Here is a 21781-nt window from a genome sequence, read left to right on the forward strand (position 1 = left end):
GGTCTCGAAATTGGCGGTCAAACATGTCCCAGTCCGTGGTAGACCCATATAGAACCGTGATGATACAGATTAACTGGTGGTTTGCCTTTATAGTTGAACAACCCAAGAACTTTAAATGTGACAAATGACAATTTATTATGGCTTTGAGAAGTTTTCACAAGAAACATTTGCAAATTACACTCAAAATGTAGGTTTATAGAATATAGTTCAAATATACATGCTGTATTCAACGTGTTTTAATTAACCAATTGTACTTCTGGTTGTAAAATGGGCTTAATGTATGATTGTATGAATCCAGTAAAAGCAGTACAAAATTAATCTCAAGGCTCAAAAGCAAACACAATAATGCAGACACTATTATTTGTTTCATAATTATTAAAACGGTGATGACCAGAACACCATCATACATTCCTCTACAATAACATTACACCATTTAAAACTGTTAAGTGATCTTGAATGGACATTTGTTGGCAAATTTTCAATGAAAGCTTTTGTGGTATATCAATTTGTGTAACATTTACCATTAAATCGCCCTCAAGTATAAATTGGATTTAAAACAGATTTTAAAACATTCTTCCTTCACCGGTGCATACATAAATATGAAGATTTTATAAGAAAGCAGATTATTCCAAAGTGTAGGATACATTTTTCTTGCGTGTCGTAAATGTGAGGGCAATAAATCTGTATAAATGCATTAAAAAGGCTTTGAATGCTTTTGATACTTTATATAATCTATTATAATTTGCCAAATAATCCAAGTAACTGAGACCTATGTACTTTGCTACAAAAGATGAAAAATAGTGCATTATCTCAGCACAACATTTTCTCCCGCGCAAACTTTCTTTAACGGAGGTGCTCCATCGGTTTCTTCCTGTTGAAAGAAACAATTTTGGTGTTTAAGACAAGTTAGACGTTTATTCCCAAATGTTGTGAAAAATAAAAGTCTGACTTTTATCTTTTTATTCAAGTTTGGAATATGGCAGTCAACCTGTGTGCCCGAAGCCCCACGCTGGGCTGTGCCTGAGGAAAGTTCTTCCTTGATCAGCGTAGGAGGTTCGTCTGCCCCTTCCTGGCCTGGGAGGCTTGACTCTGTGTTCAAGGAAAGAAAAGGAGATACTGTCTATACTGTAAATCAGTTGATTCTTTCCTTATAACGTAAGTATTTAGAATGCAAAGGACTGCAACTGGGGACATGTATGTAGAATATGGTACAGTAACTTGCTATCTCACAACTTCCATGTGATGTTCTAAGAGGCCATCTTCAGCCACGGTTTTAATCTCCAAAGTCTAGGCGGTTACATTCACCTTTAACGCATTTACTGATATCTGCTGATTATAATGATGTTTACTATTATTTTATGCATTATTTGCCTAAATTCATTAATTTCTTCATATATTAACAATACAAAAATGTAAATAATTTGTAATTAACTGACATTTTGTATGTTTACAATCCTGTCAGAAATAATTACAACTGACTAATAGGTCCCATGATTTTGTCACTAAACAGTTTGGTAATTCCACTCTGGTGTACTATGTAGCCTGGTAATAACACATATCAGGTGACAGGTCAGACCAAACAAGCATCACAGGAACCATGATGAGCCCGCCTACGTACCATCCACACTCTCCTGGCCCAGCATGGGGGGTGGAGCGTCGTCTGTGCGGAGGCTGGATGGGTGGGGAGGACTAAGGTGCTGTGAGCTGGAGTTGCTGCTGCTGTTGTCCATCTTGGGCTGGTAGACGACGTCTGACAGAAAGCTTTGGTTGCTGTTCTCATCTGGATTACATGACAAAAAAAGCCATAAGCAAAAAAGTGAAACAATGCAGTCATCTTTCAAAGTTTCTTTCTTCTTATCCCAATAGAATACCCTGTGGGTTATGACAGTATCCTCCTAACCTTACGGTTCTGGGTTAAGATCCCAAACTCTGCAGCCTACCTGTTAAAAGGTAGCCTACCAAGCCTGCTCTGTAAAACAAACAGTGATCATTTTACTGGGCTTACCATTTAATGAGGATCAAAAGGCTAGGCTATTTGTATACTCGGCAAAAACTAATCCTGCCGCCTGAACACGTATCACTGCTCTGCTCTTAATTATTATATCTTCGTCTTTGTATCGTTGTTATTGAGATAGATGACATGAGACTTAGAGACTGCTATGAGAAGTGAACATGAACCTGAACATAAGACTTGTGTGGTCTACTCACCATTGAGATCCAGTAGGGAGTTTGAGGTGTTTTCTAAGGCCACATCCTTTAGGCCCCGCACCGTTCCACCTGTGGATTTGGTTCGATATATCTAAAGAGAAACGACAAAAGAAACAAATATGGCATAGAAGGAAAAAATGATGGCCCACTGCCGAATATAAGCATAACTAATGTTCAACATGGCGGAATCCCCCTCACCTGTTTAGTTTCTGTTACTGGAACCCACTTGAATATACGTAAAGACGTGTCCCCAACTGTTACCCACTTCTTCTCCCTGTTGACATGAAAAATACAATGGTACCAAATTATACCATTCTATACCTTAGTTATAGGTAAAGAAATGTCCAACGTATGTGAGAAACGTCCATGAGCAAAACATCAGATTTGAGAAGATGTGTCACACAGGTGCACAAACGGTGAGAAAAAAGGTTTGGCCTGGGACACAGTTGTCAATGAGTTAAATGAAATCCTCGAGTGTCACATATCAAGATGTTTCGCTAGGTTTTTTGCAAGGTGGGTGAACATTTGTAAAATGGACATTTCTGAATGATCTTCCGTGCAGCTGTACAGTGAGCTACAGGTGACAAAACCATCCAGACAATATCCATTGTACCCTAGAGACGTCGGAATAGTGCATCGACACAACTACAAAGACATTGAAGCATGTCACTCCCATCCCATCAATCAAACACTCATTTGAATATGCAATATGCATCGAGGGTTGATCGGTTGCAGCCAGCAGGATAACTCGTTGATATATTTCTTATCGAAGTTGAATATATTGTTACCTTGAAGCACGAATATAGCCTCGATAGGTGCTAACTAATTTGGTATGTTGCATTCATTTGCAGTAAGACTAAAAGTAAGACACCGTCGTGGAAAGTTGCTCAGCTAACGCCATAACCTCGTTTCGTTGTACACCAAAATGCGCTACATTACAGGGTTACAAATGTGTTTTCTGCATACGTATGTATCTTATAAGCATACATACCATTTGCGGACTTTCTCAATAGCCGCCAAAACCTTTTTAATGTCATCTTTGGCACGACTTCGTGTCTCTGCCCGGCCCGATCTTCCAGACATTTTAGTGCTGTTATGATTCATCAACAGATGCGTCCTAAAACTTCAAACCAACCCCTATTCCTCCGTTACATTGCTAATCTCGCGAGGTTTAATGGTGGATCTGCATTCTCTGCTCCTCACCTGTTTATAGATATTGTATATATGAACTGGACAGCTTACTCATTTTACTTGACAGTGGGATTCCAATTTTGTCGCCTAATGATATCGGTCTTTAAGAAGTAGCATTCTTATTTCGTGAGCGGTTGGTTTTGGCTGCCATGCATGCAGTATGGCAAAAATAACTCTACACTCACTATCTGACGCAAGGAGGCGTATTTGCATATTACGTTTTTGGATTCTAGGCCAAGACATGTGCATAACAGCTGCGTCCCATTTTATTCTTGGTATTAGGAGATTCCCTTCCTTGTTGTCCCAAATAAAACCCATATCCGTATAAGAATATATACGTTTTTCATTTAATGTGTATTCTTTGCAATTGGTAGGAAATTCTTGAACGTCAGAAGGAGACAATGCGGTGGATGCTTATTCTTTATTCCACCAGATGGGGGTATCATCGAGTCAGAAATCGACGGTTAAGGTTTGATTAATGAAATAAATTGTAAATACGTAAGCTGTTAATTTTATTTTACATTATTACGTGATGATCCTTTAAGATGATCGCGTTGACTGAATCCCCCTGAAGTATAAGAGGCCTACGCATCTTCAATTTGTGCAGGATGATTGGTTCTCATTTATTTTATGGGAGGCCTCTCGTTGAGAGAGCTTGGACCATAGATGTCATGTAAGCTGGGACCAACCCCACGTTGACTCTTTCTGCTGGGAGATCAGGGGCCGCTATCAAGGGGAAGTGGAATAATGAGTTATTACCTCAAATGGTACACAAACATAGTCAAATGTAAGGAAACAAACTTCCCTACCTTATCCTCCGTCAGAATTAAGTCGGGAATATAAATTGAACAATGAACACATGTGGTTCTATTCATTTCATCACCACCAGATCCACGGCAATGTTCCTTTAAAGTCTAGGCGTTTCACTCTAATGTACCTACACCGTAGAACAATTCTAATTCACTATGAACTGGACACGTTCATTATTATTTATTATGTTCAGACAACGAGCCAAATGTTTCCAATGCATTCGTTTGGTGTGTGTGTTTGTGTGCGTGTGCGTGTGTGTGTGTGTGTGTGTGTGTGTGTGTGTGTGTGTGTGTGTGTGTGTGTGTGTGTGTGTGTGTGTGTGTGTGTGTGTGTGTGTGTGTGTGTGTGTGTGTGTGTGTGTGTGTGTGTGTGTGTGTGTGTGCGTGTGTGTGTGTGTTTGGGGGGGGTTATATTCAACTACTGCTTACATTCAAATGTATTAATGTTTTATGTAGGCTATGTGTTTATTCAATATTGTTTTACTCTTGGAAATTCGAAAAAATAGAATTAGTTCAGCTGGATAGGTAATGCTGGAATTCCAACCAGTTGCTGACAGCAATGGGGAGGAGTTTGTAACAGTTACTATGAGCCGTAGTAGAATCAGCGCCCTGCAGCTTGTAAATAGCCTAATAACGGCGCGCAATTGTATCTGTAAGATGCATATTGAGGACAGTAGCTGGAGTGGATACAAGCTGTGTTGTTGGTCATTTTCTGAAAAAAAGAAGAAAATAATAAATGCTACACGTGTTCATTCAAAGGTGGATCAAATCTGGTGGAGCGCTATAAAGCTGACTTTCATACCATCTGTTTGGGAGCTGCCAGACATTCACCTTTCAAAGTAAAAGTCCCCAGTTTGCGTAATTGTTTTTTTGCAGTTGTTTCCGGGAGAATGTCGTTGACTAGTGCCGAGAGGGTACATTATTCTGAAAACAGCTCTTCCTGGGATGGTTCTGCTTTAGGATAACTTAACAAATCACGGACGGGTAGAGATAGCTTCAAGATAGTGAGTGACATGACTGGGGCGTTGGGCAGAGGCCAGATTTCGTGGACATATGAAACAATCTGAGCTAGCTGACAGCGCGCATTAAAATGTAGTTTAAACAGTTGATTGATTGAGACATTTCTTGCATTTTTGTTATTTCACACCAGACAACAATGGATCGAGTGAAAAACTCTATGCAGCAAGTACCGAACGCTATTCCCAAAGTGATCCGACGCAGCGGCGGCGCGAACAGCCTGGAACTTGAGAAGGAGAACTTTGAGCGAGGCCAGGTATGCCCAACGTACACTCACACCTAACACGTTAAGGCAATGTTTGCATAGCGTCTGTTATCGTCGATCTCGTCGCCGTTATTGCACCCTGTGGTTTTGTTAATTTAAACGGTTATAAAGGCAATCAAGTTCAGCATGCATAACAGGTGGGATACGTGCCGTCGTAGCCTACTAAAAACGTTAACGTCCCGAAATATTAGTTATTATGCTCTTGGATATTGCGTCTAAGGAAGATAATCAAGGCTGTTGTGGGCCTTTTGCATTGAGATAACTGGGCTGTTTCCCTGTCAACTGTAATCCCGACAACAAAATATTGAAGGAAGCTCTGTGTGACAATCTGTTGCCAAAAGCTTTTAGCTGCACTACAGGGATACCATGATGACTACCATGATCAATGTTTTGATTGGTTACACTTTGTCGAAGTCCTAGCAATACATCCTGCATTGGGACAGACGGCGGGGCGGAAAGTAAATGAATGGTCCCTGTTTATTATTATCCTTTATATGTGTAGTTAGTATTATAGCACTCAATCAAAATTAATCAAAAGCGTTTTAAATCCACCGTTTGAGCCTAGAACTATGCCAGTTTGCATGTAGACTGCCATTGTGCTCTGGACCCTTCTCGCTGCATGTCTGTTTCGTGGGCTCCCCTCCCCTCCCCTCCCAGGACAGGCAATGGAAGCTGAAGAAGTAGGTCAAATGATTCAAACCTAGCAACATTTTGGGCTGGAAGTTAGGTCTTCCACAAGCATTCCTCTATTAAATACCACATTCATTTGCTGCTACATTCACCTTGGCTAAGTGTTGACTTAAAGATGTTGGCCTTTGGGCTATCTTCGGATTGGTTATGTATACACACACGTCTTACCCCCAAACATGACAGTTGCAACATGGATTAAAGGCTGTAAGGGATCCATTCACGGGTTTATGTGTACTGGGACAAACTGGTCACTATAGGTCATGGCCAGTATCTGCTGGACAGCCAGGTTTACAGCGTCAATAGCAGACACAGCAGCAATTCAGTTTACTCCTCCACTTTCTGTATTTGAAAATGTATAGCTGTACTTTGGCCGCTCTTGGTTGATAATCAGAAGGAATAAGGCTTGGTTCTGATTAGACTTTAAAATGTTTCTTATTACCAAAGTCATAGAACTTATTGGACTGAAGTGAAGTTAATAATGCATTTGATAATCAATTCTAGCTAATATTTTCTTGCATGGTTAAAATAATAGGCGGTAAGACGAGTTTCAACGAGTTCTGGCAAGACCTTTTGGTTGAGGTATTAGTGATCCAGGCAACTTTTTGCTGATATGAATTAGTTAATCCTCTTTCCTAGGGACTGTATACACACACTCATCCACGTTGGACTGGGACAGCAGACAGGGACTGCATTCAGAAATCAACGAGTGTGCTCTCTGCCTCAGAGGGATCAAGAAGAGAGATAATCTCATGTGAACCGTTGTGCTCTAAAGCTGGTGGCACTGACTTGCTTTCACCTCGACCGTATGAAGCCCACTGTGCATTGGGCTCGTACGTACTGATGGCTGCCTAGTAGGCAGCAGTAAATGATATGCTCCTGACTTATCTCTGTCTGGCACTTTGGTGGGCTTTTCGTTTCACTTATTTGACGGAGCAACAGTTTGTTGTCACGGTGTAGTAGAGTGGTAGTAAAGGTTTTATTTGCTTGATTGTTCAATCGTCCAAAGTCTAACAAGGCAAACCACTGTATGACACAATATAGTCCTCATCTTTCACCATGAGCATTAAACATTTATTCCTCTATATTTAGTTATATTCGAGCAGTGTCTCTCTCTCTCTGTTTAATGCAGTCACTAGCAAAGTTGCTGTATCTTAATAGAAGTACTATTTCAGTCAGTTTCCATGAGTTTATAAAATAACAGACCAGAGTAGCAAGTAACACACAACCCGCAGCTGTTAATGACATGTTTTTGCCTCCTAAATAGAAGACGCCCCTTTCATTTTGAATTTAAATGAATCTCTGACATGCTTCTTTTTCTTTCTGGTAGACATGGAATGTTTTGATTGTATGTTCAGTTCTATTTCCAATTCTGAGTCTTTCAGTAACATGCCGTCAACAACAGACACACACAGACACACACACACACACACACACACACACACACACACACACACACACACACACACACACACACACACACACACACACACACACACGCGCACACACAGAGGCATCTAAAATAGGCATATATGCTTAGGGCTCCGTTATGTCCCAATCTGTCTAGTGTCTACTGCTCCTTTCCTGGATTGCAGAAGGCAGTGACAGAGAGCTGTTCGAGACCCACAAGTGGCAACCATAATGAAAGACTGTGATGGTAGTAATCTCTTAACCAATCGAAAAACCATAATAAGCAGCTGTGGATGAGTTCTGGGGGAAGGGGGGGAACCACCCAGTTGAGGAGCAGCTGGGTGGTTCCCCGCTTAATCTAGTGTTTGGGACACTAGGTGACACCGAAGAACGTTATTTTCTGCATAATCAAGTTTTTCAAATATTACTACTTCCTTCACACTCGCACCACGTTACGTCCTTTGGTGGTTTGATGTGCATGTTGGTGCGGGGAGGGATCTATAAAAGAAGATATGTATGAAGTCATTAACTGTAATCCTTCTCCTACTGGTGCTGGTGCCTCGACTGTACAGTGCGGTGCCCCACCGGCAGCAGTGGAATGCTGGGGAGGCGGAGCAAAGCCATGGATCGTGGGCTCCACTCAGGAAGGTCACAGCAGGGCAGAGACAAACATTGTTCCTTTCCTCCAGATTCCCAGTCAAATGCAGTATTGTTCCCATGACCCCTGAGTCTCTCTCGTAGCTTTGTCTCATCTTTCAGCTCCATTTTCTTGATGTGGTTGCACACTTACCTCTTTATCACTAATTTAATCCCATTGTTCTCACCCTCTTTGAGATGCCATACGTTTTAGAGTAGTTACCTTTGTCATTGGGACGAACACACACACAAATACACACTGACAGAAGCGAGCATGCGAGTGCCAGAGGGAGGCCGGTGAAAGCACTGAGGCAGCAGAAATGGGGTGAATTGTGGACCCAGTTCACCGGTCGTTCGTAGTATAATAGTCCTGGCCGTGACTGGCAGGTCAGTTAGTGGAACACACTGGCAATAACTGTGATGTTGACATTGAACAATGCGGCTTGATTGACATACAGCCATGGTCAAGAGGGACTCAAACTATTTAGAAAGTGTGAACTTGGTGGTTTGGCTCAGCTGTAATATACTTTTGGGGTTTGCAGTCATCATAGTCGTTTGGTCTATCCGCCTATACTTGTTTGGTTATGCGAATAAATGGACGGATATACCTCATACTATTCAATAGTGCCTCGTGAAGGTGGCCATTTTAACTTAGTTACAAAGACAGGAAGTTTATTATTAGTGGAATGTATCCACAGACAATTGGCTCCAACGTGGACTTGATTCCAGAGTGGTGCAAATTGATGCTGTTATGCATAGCAGTAAAGAATTCAAGATTCAAGGAAATACAGAAATACGTTTATTCTACAAATAAACAGCATATTGATTCATAGCAGATTTTGAAAAAGCATAGTTATTTTAACAAATAGATATTAGATACAGCACCATTGATTGCTTAATCACTAGAAAGTATTGGTATATGATGTACTTTATTAACCCAAGAACAGAAATGAGGGATGATGAAAATACTTTTGTTCAAAGTAACTTCATAATTATAACTTTCAGAAAATCACCACCCACATTCTTATAGTTTGAATCAGTATGAGCACAGGGAGTGTTTTTCTGTTAGGACATCAAATTGCATTGAAGCTGCCAGTGCGATCACAAATGAGTAAGCTACTGTAGAAAAAAATCTGAAACAGACTAGGACCACTGTATGTGATAAACGCTTTCTCTGCAGAGCTGCCATTGGCCAAAACCCCACACCGTACCAGGAAGAGAAAAGGCGTTGTGGAAAAGAGAAACCATTGTCTAAAGACAGTCGGACCATTTTATTTTGTGTTCCAGAGGGGGAAATGGTATAGAAAATTAAGAAACGCCACTCATAACTGACATACCATAAATGGTGATGTCCATTAATTTGGCAGAAACCTTCTTTAACCAAACATTTTGATGTATGGTTTACAATACTGCTAGTATCTATGTTGTGGTTGGACATTGTTATATGTGTCATAAGTGATTTGGCATGCTCAAGCAACGTTTTCTCTTATTTGTGTTTCATGCCAAACATTAGTAAAGGTTACTTGTACTTAAGGAAGGACAAAATAACTAGTTACAGTTTATAGGCCTTCCAATACCCTAGAACTAGATTATTTGAAGTTTAGATTTAAAGCATATTGGTCAATGATTAAATAGGATTTTGTAGATCATTGATATCGTTTATTTGTAGGCTACGTAACGTGACCAGGCTCTCTTTGACTCTACTCTGAGAAACCAGACGGGGGCATTGTCTACCAAAATATGTCCCAATCATGATGGAAATCGTGGATAGGCCTACTTTAATTTTTAACCTTCTTATGCAACCAAGCTAAGCCTAATCATGCACTTTATTCACGATGATCTAATAATTGCTTCTAAAATGAAGTGGGACTAGAACATAATTGTAAACTGCTGATTTGATTAATTATTTTTACTCGAATTTATCCTTGCACTTTTGGGGTTTTATATTCATTGTTTAATGCACTTATTGTAAGTAACGTTGGACCAAGCGTCAGCAAAAACATGGAATGGAACGCAAATAAGCAAAAAGAAGGATGGGCGACATCTGGTAAAATAGTTATAGCCACGTTTTGGCCAAAATAGTTGAATTGTTATTCGGCTATTTCACAACGTTACATTGTCTCAGGATCTACTATTTGGTTATCGGGGCAATACAAAGCAATCCCAGAGGAAGTGTAGCAGGGGTTCAGTGGGGGGTTTAGGGGTGTAAGCCATGCCTCTCTGCGGACTCCGGGCCATTGTCTAAAAGAGAGCGCGCTATTTGCAAAATAAAGGTGGTCAACTTGCCTCGGGCATCCCGCTATGAAGGGTTAATAGTTTTTGTTTTTTTCGTTGTCGCTTAACTGGGATTGCATTGCAATGTTCAAGTATTATCACTGGGGATTGCTCTCGCGTATTTGTGCAACGACGAGGGGTTGTGTCGTTTCCCAGACAGTCCTGCTGCTCCGCTGATAGGCGGTCGGAAGCTGGTCGCTTCAAATAGTCAGGCGAACAATCCGGACTGGGGAGGAAAACATTACAACGGGATACGGAAGCAAGGATTTGCAGAACATTTAATACCAAAACGGGACACATGTTGAGCTAACGGCCCACCCCACCTCTCCACCCCTTGCTCCCAATGCGTTTGTTTACTTGCTTAGGTCGCTTCCCGTTACTAATTATTTTGTAGAGAAAGCCAACAAATTCCGTCTCCAGTCTCACAGGGCAGTCGTGTTGGGACGACCATGGATCTCAGTAAAATGGTAAGCGCTTCTGAAAGAAAACTCTATTCTGTTGTGAACGCGAAACATCGGGGTACACGGCGCAACTAACACAGCGTTAGCTGTGTTAGTAAGCGGGTGTGTGGATGGCAAACTAATGTATTGTGTGATTGTTTTGAATACAAGTCAGCTTGCTCTATGGTAAATGTTTTTTGGAAGTTTCGTCATATATCAACCGAATTGCAAAGGGTCCGGTTCACCTCTATCTTTTTTTATTAACTGAGCTTTTATTGCAGTGCAACGCAAATGTGGCTTTCGTCAGTAGGCAAAGCACACACAGTTAGAATGTGACAGGAATGCCAATGAACGGTTTCAAAACGTATGTAGCTGAAAAATAGTCCAAATTGACAAGAGTGGAATTTGAGTGATTTCTTTGTCGTCACAGGTGACCTAAGCTTGCGAGTGGCCCTGTGTTTAAATTCGATGCTTGGGTCAGATAATGGGCATAGGTTGATGATTTCCCATTTTTACATTGTAATAATTTATTTGTTACACCTTGTTATTACATGAGGGATAGCTCTATAATAGAGGGATAGTTCTATAATGACAAGTACCTTACTACTCTAAAAACGTCCATGTGTTTTGTGTTATCTATGCATTTTTATTTTTTATTTTATTAATCTATGTGAGTATAGCCCAACAGGGAGGACAGGCACATATAGGTTAGCCTGGCCCAACATGTAATGGAGCAGGTGCACATGAGCCAAAGCAACAAGACTGGCCTTTCATGGCCAACGTGGATGAGTGTGTATACTTTTAGCACAACTCGCAGCGGGGGGGAGGGCTAATAAGAACATCTCCACCAGTCTTCCTTCTGAATAATCCTTATCCCAGGAAGGTAGCAAGAGACTTGTCTCTAGAAACTACCAAATAAGCCTACTGAAGGGCAGAAACGGTCACAATCAATCTTGGGCTGGTTTACTTCTGATTAAGATAACTTTATTCATTGCTGGAAATTATTTCAGTCCTTATTCTGCTGCTCAAGGCAGAAAGGATTCAGTACAAATAGAAAATGAAATCCAATTGTTCAGTATTAACGGTTATACCGTATTTATATATTTTTTGGAGGCGTTATAGCCTGATTAAGTTCTTTGTTTGAACAAATCTCGTTTGTGTTGCAGTACTTGTTGGTATTAGAAAAGTTCTTCACCGCAGAAGCTGATTTGACTGTTTATCAAACTGCAAGGAACCGTCTGCCTGCTTGCATTCCCAGGCGCTGTGCTTTGGTTATTTGGCATGCATGAAGGCACCGTGGTATGAAAACACAGTGCAGCAGACAGATGCAACGCTCTGATCCAGACAGATACACAGGCCTCTGAAAGGTTTAAAATAAAATATTGCCCAGGGGTGAAAACACAGATATCAGTATTCCCCTGCCCGTGAAATTTGTAAAATCCAGGAAATTGTGACCCACATCGTGCAGGTCTTTTTAAGTCCATACTTTTATTTTTTCATCCGCTCTGCTCTGATACCCTTTTCTGTGAATCGGCCGGCCTAGTCATGTTTCTGAGTAGGCTCACACACACACGCGCACCTTCACCCACCCCCTTTCACCTTGCTGGGTTTCAAGCCGGTGTTTAAAGTGCTGAATGATGTGTGGCCTGAAGTGAGCAGTTCAGCCCCACCGACGCTCCTTTTGTAGCGTTGAGCTCGGAGCTCCCTGTTTCTCCGCTAGGCCTCGCGGCTGTCAGACGCTAGATTGAGCACCGGAGAGGATGAGGTGGCGGCAGAAGGCGGCGCTTGTCAGGGAAGCCACTCGTAAAAGCCTGCAGGGTGTGAGTCCAAAACGTTTTATGAAGCTCCAGCCCCGCCCTCGGGGTAGATGCTGCACACACACACATGGGACACACGCACAAACATACTAGAATAAAACACACATGCTCACAAATACACACACACACACGTGCACGCAGAGACACACAGTGTAATGTGTGTGTTCGTGCTTGCCAATGTATGAGTGTCAGAGCCACCTGCTGCCCTCCACCCCTGCACAGAGAAACAAAAGCCGACCGTCCGACTACACTAAGGTCACTGACTGGCTGGATGCTCCATATTTATTGTTTTTTTAGTTGCTGTTAATGGTCTCAGTGGGGACAACTTGATCCCACAGGGTTTTGCTGCATCACCAGAAGCACAGTGTTATCGACAGGGTAATAAGAAGCTCTATGTAATGGAACCCATCTCCCAGTTACAGTCTGATGTCAACAAGATTCACTTTGACATCTGAGTACATTATGTAACGTATTTCTACCTTTTTAGTTTTCGTGATGATGGTTGGGTGCTAAAGGATGGATGTTGGTTACCAAGGCAATGAGGCACGGTGGTATTCCGCCGAAGGCAATAGAGAAAGGCCAATCAACCTCTCACGTATCAACACATACGTTTTAGACGGGTGCAGTTTACCACTGTGTGCACACAAACCAACGTTTGTGATTGTCGAGATTAACAGGTTCTGTCTTTCTTTGGCTCTTTCCTCTGTAAATGTGTGCAATCTAGTATACATGGAAAAATATTATTTTTGTGTGCCTACAGACAGCCAGAATTTCGTTTTCAAGAAGGCTGTCGAGTGATCGCTCAATAAGAGCGGATGCACGTCAGATGTGCTAATGTCGCTTGTGGGTCGTCTACAGAACACGGTCCACAAACCTGACCTTTTGAATTGGCCGACGTTGGGCTTCGAAATAGCCAGTGCTCCTACAACCTGGGAAATGCCAGCATTTATTGGTTTGCCACATCTATGTTTAAACATACCTGGAGGAGAGAGAGAGAGAGAGAGAGAGAGAGAGAGAGAGAGAGAGAGAGAGAGAGAGAGAGAGAGAGAGAGAGAGAGAGAGAGAGAGAGAGAGAGAGAGAGAGAGAGAGAGAGAGAGAGAGAGAGAGAGAGAGAGAGAGAGAGAGAGAGAGAGAGAGAGAGAGAGAGAGAGAGGGATATTGAGTGTGTGTTTAAAGAGAGTCCAGATAGAATGACCAAAGAAAGGGTTATGGCGGGGGTGGTGGTGCTCAGACTGGCACTTCTCAGGAGGGCAGGAAATGGGCAGAACAGGGTGTGCCACAACAGGAAGCATGACTGAGTGCCTTGAGCCTCCACCCCAGTCCCTTCCCCACCCCCTACCATTCCCTAGTTCCTCCTTCTATACTTCCACCTCCAGGGCTTCATGCGTCGGTCGAACCCGTCCAGGACATACAGTCCCCCCCCAGAGCAACTCTCAGGCAGGCACACACGTTTCCTGTTTTCATTCCTACGTATGTTTACTTGCGTCGCTGTTGGTGGGCAGGACTTGTGGCAGTATAATGCAGCCACACAGGTCTGAGATGAAGCACCCAGGCCATTTGATTTATGGGCTCCATCTACACGGAGGCCTTCACCTCTGCTTGCTTCCCTGCCGTCTCCCTTCATCGTCCAGATACACCGTGCTGTGTGATGCCTCGGCATGCAGTGTTCCTGGTAATTAACAAATAAAGCATCTCCGTTCTCCATCACGGTCAGATGCAAAATTGTGCAATTAAAAAAAACAGACAAAATAAAAGACAATGCAGCCCCAGGCTCAGCTTCCACACGTCCCCTTATTCTGAGGATGGATTAATTATGGTGCCGGTGTCGTATCCCGACAGCGCGCCGGTTCCTGCTCTAGAACAACCGTCATCGCGGTCATTTAAGGATACCGGTTTTGTGTCCCTTCATGCTGAAACCAGGAGCAGAAGCCCAAGAGGGGACCAAGGCTTTCCTAATTTATCCTGCCCGCGTTCTTGATCTGCTTCACTCCACAAACTCCTGTATAGCTGAAACGATGGAACGACACAGGTCTTTCATGATTTGGTCACATCTCTTCACCTGGTATAATATGTATACATACTTTTTTAAAAGCTCTCCTCATATTTTGCGGATACTGTTATTGCTGTTTTTAGTCATGGTGCTGTGCTATTTCCATGAAGCCCTCCCCTGACCTGTCATCGGGAATCACATCTTTAGAAATCAATTTCATAGAGAGATGGATGATGAGTCACACGTTCCCACGTATGTCCATCAGAAGGGCCACTGGAAAGACATGGGGTCGGTCGGGGGAAATCAAGCAGGGATGAGGGGGCGGCTGTTTTTAATGTAGCAGTCAGGATATGCTGCTGCGCCCTGGTGCTGGTGGTGGTGGTGGTGGTGGTGTTGTTGGTGGTGGTGGACACAGTCGGGCCACCGTCAGCATATCAATGTCCTGCTTTCTAGTGGAAGAGCAAAGTGGGGCGTACTGGGGCCAGCTCAGGCGAGCTCCCGGGGGCTGTCTGGCAAAAGCCACTTAGAAAAGAGGAGGGCCAAGCCTGGAGAGTTTACTGCACACAGCAAAGGTGCTGGTGTGTGAGCTCTGACTTATGTCAGGGGGGTAAATCTGTTTATGTTTTTGAATAACAAGATGGAATATTATTCAGCACTTGACTCAGTGCTGAATATCGGGGCCCGATGTTTCAGGTAGGAGTAGAGACGGTTGCCATCGTTTATCTTTGTGTGTTGGTGCGTGCGCAATGACGCAAGGCTCCATTCGAATTAACCCATCCACTTCTTGGAGACCCTGAGCTCTCACCTCCCTCCCCTCCTAGAGGCGGTCATCATGGAGTCTTGTCTGCTGGGCCCTGTGGGAGTCAGTCGGGGAGGGAACGAATGGGCCAGTGACGGAGGCCAGTGAGCGGCCCCAGTCCGTAGCCAAGGGTCCTCCTGGGGCAGCTGGCACTCTCCTTCCCCGGCCCACAAAGCACAAAGTTGTACTGTGGGCTAATTGGGTGCCTGTGTGGGAACCGCCTCCCGCTCGGAGTCCATCATTCCTCAGTTTTGTCCGATATGTTTGAAGAGAACCTGTTTTCTCACGTCACCTTAAACCCAAGTGAACGCCCGTGCACCATGGGACAGAAACATGAACATCACTGGAAATGTAGGCGTCGTCGTCTAGCAGGGCGAATTTGTGGTGGATGCTCTGAGAAGCCGAGTGTATGCCACCATGTACAGTACCACACAGTAAATTCATTCATTATCATCTTCTTTATTAGAACCTTCATTTGAACCATGTCGCTACTTGGCTCAGACCTCCTTTTGGTCATTCACCTCTTCATAACACAAAAGTTGGATGTTTGCATTTGGAGTGACACCGTGTATAAAAAGGACAGGGGCCCGGGTATGGTGCCCGTCTATGTAATTAGAACAGGTGTCCTGCTTGTTGTCCAAATGAAGTCCACCCCATACATGTTTAATGTCACCAGTCATCATTTAAACATGTTCTGGTCATGCCTTCCTGTCAACAGGATTTCAATTAAACACCACGATGCAGAGACACAAAAACATTCACATGCCTGGTCTTCTTCTGCTGTTTTTACTTCTGCTCTGGGGGAGGAACAGCTGTGACGGCTTGACAGAACTAGGTAGTTTCTAAAGTGTGTCGTTCTCTGTATTTTCTTGGAAACCTTTCCCACATCCATTCGGATTTTTGGGGTGTGTGCCTCGGGATGCTAGCCATGCTATGATGTACTCCACCTAAAGACATGCCCCAAGGATTACATCATGGTTTGTGGAGCCTATAGCAGTGTAAGTATAACCTGATAACACAATTCGATCCGCTTTGATGGACCTACTGAAGTCCTACTCAGGCAGCAGGGTGAACTGATGGTGATTATGTGAGGCTTCGAGGACCCATTGTTAAATGGCAATCTCTCACTATTTTCATTCCATTATTTCCAATTTCCTTTCCTTGGGATAAATGACGTCACCTCCGTTATTAGGCATGAAATGGTCTTCTATTGTGCGCCCGGTGTGATTAAAACCAAAGCCATTGACACGGGGCGTATGTGGGAGGACTGCATTCTTCCAGTGGCATGTGGAGCGACTTAATATGTAAGATTAAACCTTTACCTCGCTATAACAGCTTCTTCCTCCATCCTCTTCATCACATTGTTGAGCCGGGCCAAATGAGGGCCATTAGTTATACAATGAACACTTGTCTGACTATTTTAAATCCTTATATTACATTATCTAGTGATTGGGAGAAAATATTAACAAATGGAGAGACAACTTTTTGCAACCATAGCAACAGAGCAAAGTTAGCATTGAGGCTACGACTTTAGACCAACCAACATTCCCGCCAATCAATATCTTGTCTGATATTAATTTACATTTGACCAAGCACTGAATCCAAATGTATGATAATATGCAATGCCAAACTCAAACAAAGCTTCACACTTTAAAGCTTGTATCTTCTCATCCTTATATTTCAAATGTAAAAAATTCACAATGTCACCGAAAAAATCCATATCTTACTCTCTCACTCTCTCTCTCTCACTGTCTCTCCCCGCCACTGCCACAACACCACACATATCTGTATCCACATCTCCTTCCTCTTCCTCTTCCTCTGGCAGTATACGTGGTGACTACACAGTGATTTAGGGTCTAGTCTCACATTGTTGGCAGGTTGCTTGGAGCCATCTCAGGACGTTTGGGGGAAGTGGGTCGGTATAAAAGAGACGGGCTGCGCCGCGGTCATCTTAAGACCTCAACCTGCACCAGTCAGGTCATCTGGGGGATGTGCGGTCTTTTGCCTTGTTGCCATTTGTAGTTATCTAACCATTTCTCCTGGTGGCAGTGGTTAGCTGCAGGGTAGTGCAGGTCCTGATTTGGCTCTCAAGTTAATGGTGTTTTACTGTTTACTGAAAGCAATACTAGACTACAGTAGTAGTACTTTTTAAGCAGTGCGCCACAAACTCCACAAATTCTGTAGGGAGTTGCAGAAGAAAATGCGGTTGTTGTTAATTTTAGGAGTAGACTTTACTTGGGTATCTTTTATGGCCCTCTTTGGTCTCCTTTGTATCACATTTGATGAGGCCCACTGAAAAGGCATGGTTAAGGAGCTAAATATGCACACACAAACAGAATGCTTAGGAGCCTCGCATTATGCTTTATGTAGCACAGCCACACAGGACACCATGGCTCAATTAGGAAATAACCTTGGTTTCCGCTAGACAATGAGCTGCACAGTGGGGCTGCTCGATTATGGGAAAGATCATCACGATTATTTTGGTCAATATTGAAATCACGATTATTTTTCAGTTTGAAAAGATGTTGTATATATTCAACATGTCTCTCCCAAAAAAAACGTAGTAACTGAGAACTTTGAAATTAAACCTTAAGAAAATACACAAAATGGTTAAAAAGAAAATGTTCCAAAAAAATTATATACAGATATGTATCCAGCTGTTCTGCCCTTTCTATAAAATATTTAAAAAAAATCAAATAAAAACCAAAAACTCAATTATGTTAATTTTGTGATCGTTTCACGCTAAAATCGAAATCGCGATCAAAATTCGACTAAGCGCCCAGCCCTACTGTACAGCATGTAATTTCATATCAAGCAATGTTCTGTAGCTCTTCTATGAAAGTGCATTGTTTGCCGATATGCTAGTGTAGGTCCATATGTATGTGTGTGAGTGAATGTGCAATCTCTCGTGTGAGCGGCATTCACTACAACCTGTTTTGCATTTGGTCAAACACCTCAGAGCCAAATCAGCGGAGGAGCCCAGTCCTCTTCCAGACTGCTGTCTTGAATACCAAGTTTCCAGGTCCCTTCTGAATCTGGCTCACTCATCCCAGGTCCAAAATGATCACTCCAACTTATCCTCCCCCCATTAGAAGGGTTGACCCTGATTGGTTAGGAGGCTGAGACGTTGGATGAGGAAACGCATGCATTTATAATTTTTCCAAGTCTCGATGTTGGGTGAAGTTCATGTCACCATCTGTTAATTGCTATCAGGTTCTTAGAAACCATCTGACTGCTCACTCTCTGCATCCCATGACAGTGTGTGTGTCTGTGCACGTCTTTGCTGCCGGGGGACCTATGAGCCAGGAGGTTGCAGGGTTACTGAGCAAGGGGAAGGGCATACATGGAGCAATGCCCCTTTACACCACACAAAGTCTGCCCCTACTGCCTAATACTGCCAGCTGACGCATTCAAACACTGTCGTTGGATTGAATGCAACATATTGTGAAGAAGATGCTCTTTATTTGCACTCACTTGTGCAAAGAAAGCACGATCACTTTAAATAGGCTGGGCAGAGAGAACATAACAAACACGTCTGACTGATATGTGTGAGGTTTCCTGGGAAATGCTTTTGTGTCAACAACGTTTTCCTAATTCTTTAGTCGTATTAATATGCCTCCTGTCTTTTCTATTCCAGGCTGTCAGCATCAATAAAGCCATCAACACACAGGAGGTCGCCGTCAAAGAGAAGCATGCTCGGAATATCCTTTTTGTTGTGTGCGTGTGTGTGTGTGTGTTGTGTGCGTGGTCGTATTCACGTCATTGTGAGTGTGTGTTTGTCTCTGATGAACACTCATCGTGTACTGGCCAGGAAAGAGCGTGTGTGTTTAAACTTAATTCCAGAGCGGTGAAGGAGGCGTTAATCAGCTCTGAGATGGTGTGAGGGTAAAACAACAGACATTAGCTGCAGAGAGGGAGGGAGGGAGGGAGAGAGAGAGAGAGAGAGAGAGAGAGAGAGAGAGAGAGAGAGAGAGAGAGAGAGAGAGAGAGAGAGAGAGAGAGAGAGAGAGAGAGAGAGAGAGAGAGAGAGGGAGGGAGGGATATTGAGTGTGTGTATTGATATTAAAAGAAAGCTCTAAAACCATCACACATGCACGTACAAGATGTACACACACACACACACACACACACACACACACACACACACACACACACACACACACATTATGACCTAACTAAATACCTCATCAAAGGGGATTGGGATTGGTCATTATAAAACTCATCAAGTCCTGAAATGGAGAAGGGTTAGAGATGCAGCACAGTCCATCCAATCAGAACGATGTCATAATCCTTGCTGGCCCCCTCTATACCCCCATGAGTGTTTAATGATCCTTGACCGCCCCCCCCCCCCTTCACCGTGCATCCTGGGAACGCACCATGAGAGGGGAGCCCACACCTTCTGGGCGGCGGCCAACCGCCTGCCGCTGTCCAGCCACGCCGTCCTCTGCTGGAAGTTCTGCCACGTCTTCCACAAGATCCTGCGCGACGGACACCCAAACGTACGTACAGGAAGACTCTTCCTCATCCCCACAGGACTCCTGTGTGGGAACACAGGATTTATGTTACATTCAGATGAGGATCTTATGCTGAAGCCAAGTGTGCAGATGTATGGCGGCTCTTACTGTTTTTATGAATTCATGAACGAGTAGTTTTTGTAACTGAGTCTGTTCTCTCCATCCCCTTGTAGGTGATTAAGGATTCCATGAGGAACAAGGCTGATTTGACAGACATGAGCAGGATGTGGGTAAGAACATCAGAATGCAGTGTTATCTATTGTCTCGTCCTTTCTGCTCTAACCTTTCTGCAAAATGTGGATTTATGTCACTACTCAGCAATGCCATTGGTTTTTAGCATGCATCTTGTTACCTAAAGTATTTTGACTTAATATGACTAGGAACACGTCCATGAATGGTAGTGAGGCTTGTCAGGGCTTAAGGCTCCACAGGTATCAGCGTGCTTTCCACATGTAGTTAGGTAAAGCGGCCGATCAAAGTTATCACACCTCCATTCTTTTTGCACCTTAGGGCTGGTTTCTGTCATTGTTATCAATGGGCCTTGAACGCCTCAAGCCTTTGGCCAAGCACCCGTGACGCCCTGAGTTGAAAGAAATTGATAAAGAAACTAAAGTAGGTTTAAAAGGATGTCTATGTAAAGGGTGCTCTGCAACAGTAAAAAGTTGCTCAGTTTTTCTGTGCAGCGGCCACAGGTTTTAAATCCTGCCTCGGAATGTGAGATCGACTACTAAGTGACTGAGTGCACAGGAAGATTGTTCCAAATCCAAGCGTTAAAGATAACATTTCATGCTCTTTTAGGGTTAAGTATTGCATTTGGGGGTACTGCCAGAATAGGGTTACATGCCTGTATGTTTAAAAAATATATATATTATATATTATTCTCACACCGATGATTTTTCTAGCTCAGCAGAAGTAAAACATGTATCCATACAGCATATAACAGTCTAAAGCAAAGGGAAAAGTCAAAAAAGCATGAAATTACCCCTTTAAAGCCTCTAAAGACTCCAGATACTTTGGCTGAGTTAAGGCAGAAGCACCATGTGAACTTAGTGTGTCTGATTATTATTTTTATGTTTTTATATACCTGGAACTTAAATGTGACCTTTTGCTTCCTTATTTGCTCACTCAATGACTCACTCGAATGAACCACGCAGGAAGTAGAGTCCCTGTAACCGGGGGTTACGTCCTTATCTTTCCTGACTTTTCCTTCAACTTAGGCATTCTCAGAAGCTCCGGGCCAAGAGTTTGCACTCTTGGTTTAAACTGTACCTGACCCTAACTTGACCAAGGCTGTTTGAACAGCTATTGAGTCTGCGCTGCAGTACATGTAGCGTATCGTTTACAATTGTTTCGACTCCTCGCACACTTCTTGCAAGTTGGCATCCGGCGGTGCTCAGCCAACGTATCAGAAAACACATTCCTCAGCATTCTGCATTACTTATTCCCACAACCCCTTTGTGCATCCTGCCCGGAGAACTCCCGAACCTCCGCAAAAACAGATTCCCCCCTTCCGCTCATCCCCATTTCGATTCTCTCTCTCTCTCTCTCACCCCCAGGGTCACCTCAGCGAAGGCTATGGGAAGCTGTGCAGCGTCTACCTCAAACTGCTCATCACCAAAATGGAGTTTCACATCAAAGTGAGTCAGCTGAACCCACAATGAGTCTGCCTCCCCCTGGCACTTTTTAGCCCCAAACCCCCCCCCCCAAATCCCTTTTTCAGTGG

General features: G+C 43.3%; 2 protein-coding genes across 4 annotated transcripts in view; one reads left to right on the plus strand and one right to left on the minus strand.

Moving 5' to 3' along the window:
- Positions 1-55: 55 nt before the first annotated feature.
- Positions 56-3555, minus strand: bcl7bb (BAF chromatin remodeling complex subunit BCL7B b). Of its 2 annotated transcripts, none has more exons than XM_056610904.1 (6): positions 3200-3555; positions 2407-2482; positions 2209-2299; positions 1619-1780; positions 989-1116; positions 56-871 (listed from the first exon to the last, which is right to left on the minus strand). In XM_056610904.1, exons 1-6 carry the CDS (start codon positions 3310-3312, stop codon positions 806-808), a joined length of 636 nt encoding a protein of 211 aa, XP_056466879.1. In that variant the 5' UTR covers positions 3313-3555; the 3' UTR covers positions 56-805. The 2 variants fall into 2 exon arrangements, with proteins under 2 accessions (XP_056466879.1, XP_056466880.1); XM_056610905.1 differs by having other exon boundaries at positions 85-871; positions 989-1089; positions 3200-3553.
- Positions 3556-5162: 1607 nt separating this feature from the next.
- Positions 5163-21781, plus strand: part of hip1 (huntingtin interacting protein 1) — a 37063-nt gene continuing 20444 nt past the window's right edge. Inside the window, exons 1-5 of one of the 2 annotated variants that reach the window (XM_056610600.1) lie at positions 5163-5481; positions 19182-19245; positions 19901-20043; positions 20232-20288; positions 21615-21695. In XM_056610600.1, coding sequence (XP_056466575.1) covers positions 5365-5481; positions 19182-19245; positions 19901-20043; positions 20232-20288; positions 21615-21695 — 462 coding nt within the window. In that variant the 5' untranslated portion in view covers positions 5163-5364. Of the gene's footprint in view, positions 5482-9707; positions 10965-19181; positions 19246-19900; positions 20044-20231; positions 20289-21614; positions 21696-21781 lie in introns of those variants that run through there. The other variant, XM_056610602.1, reaches the window with a different exon arrangement.

This window comes from Gadus chalcogrammus, chromosome 16 (assembly GCF_026213295.1).
Source record: "Gadus chalcogrammus isolate NIFS_2021 chromosome 16, NIFS_Gcha_1.0, whole genome shotgun sequence".
Classification (NCBI taxonomy): domain Eukaryota; kingdom Metazoa; phylum Chordata; class Actinopteri; order Gadiformes; family Gadidae; genus Gadus; species Gadus chalcogrammus.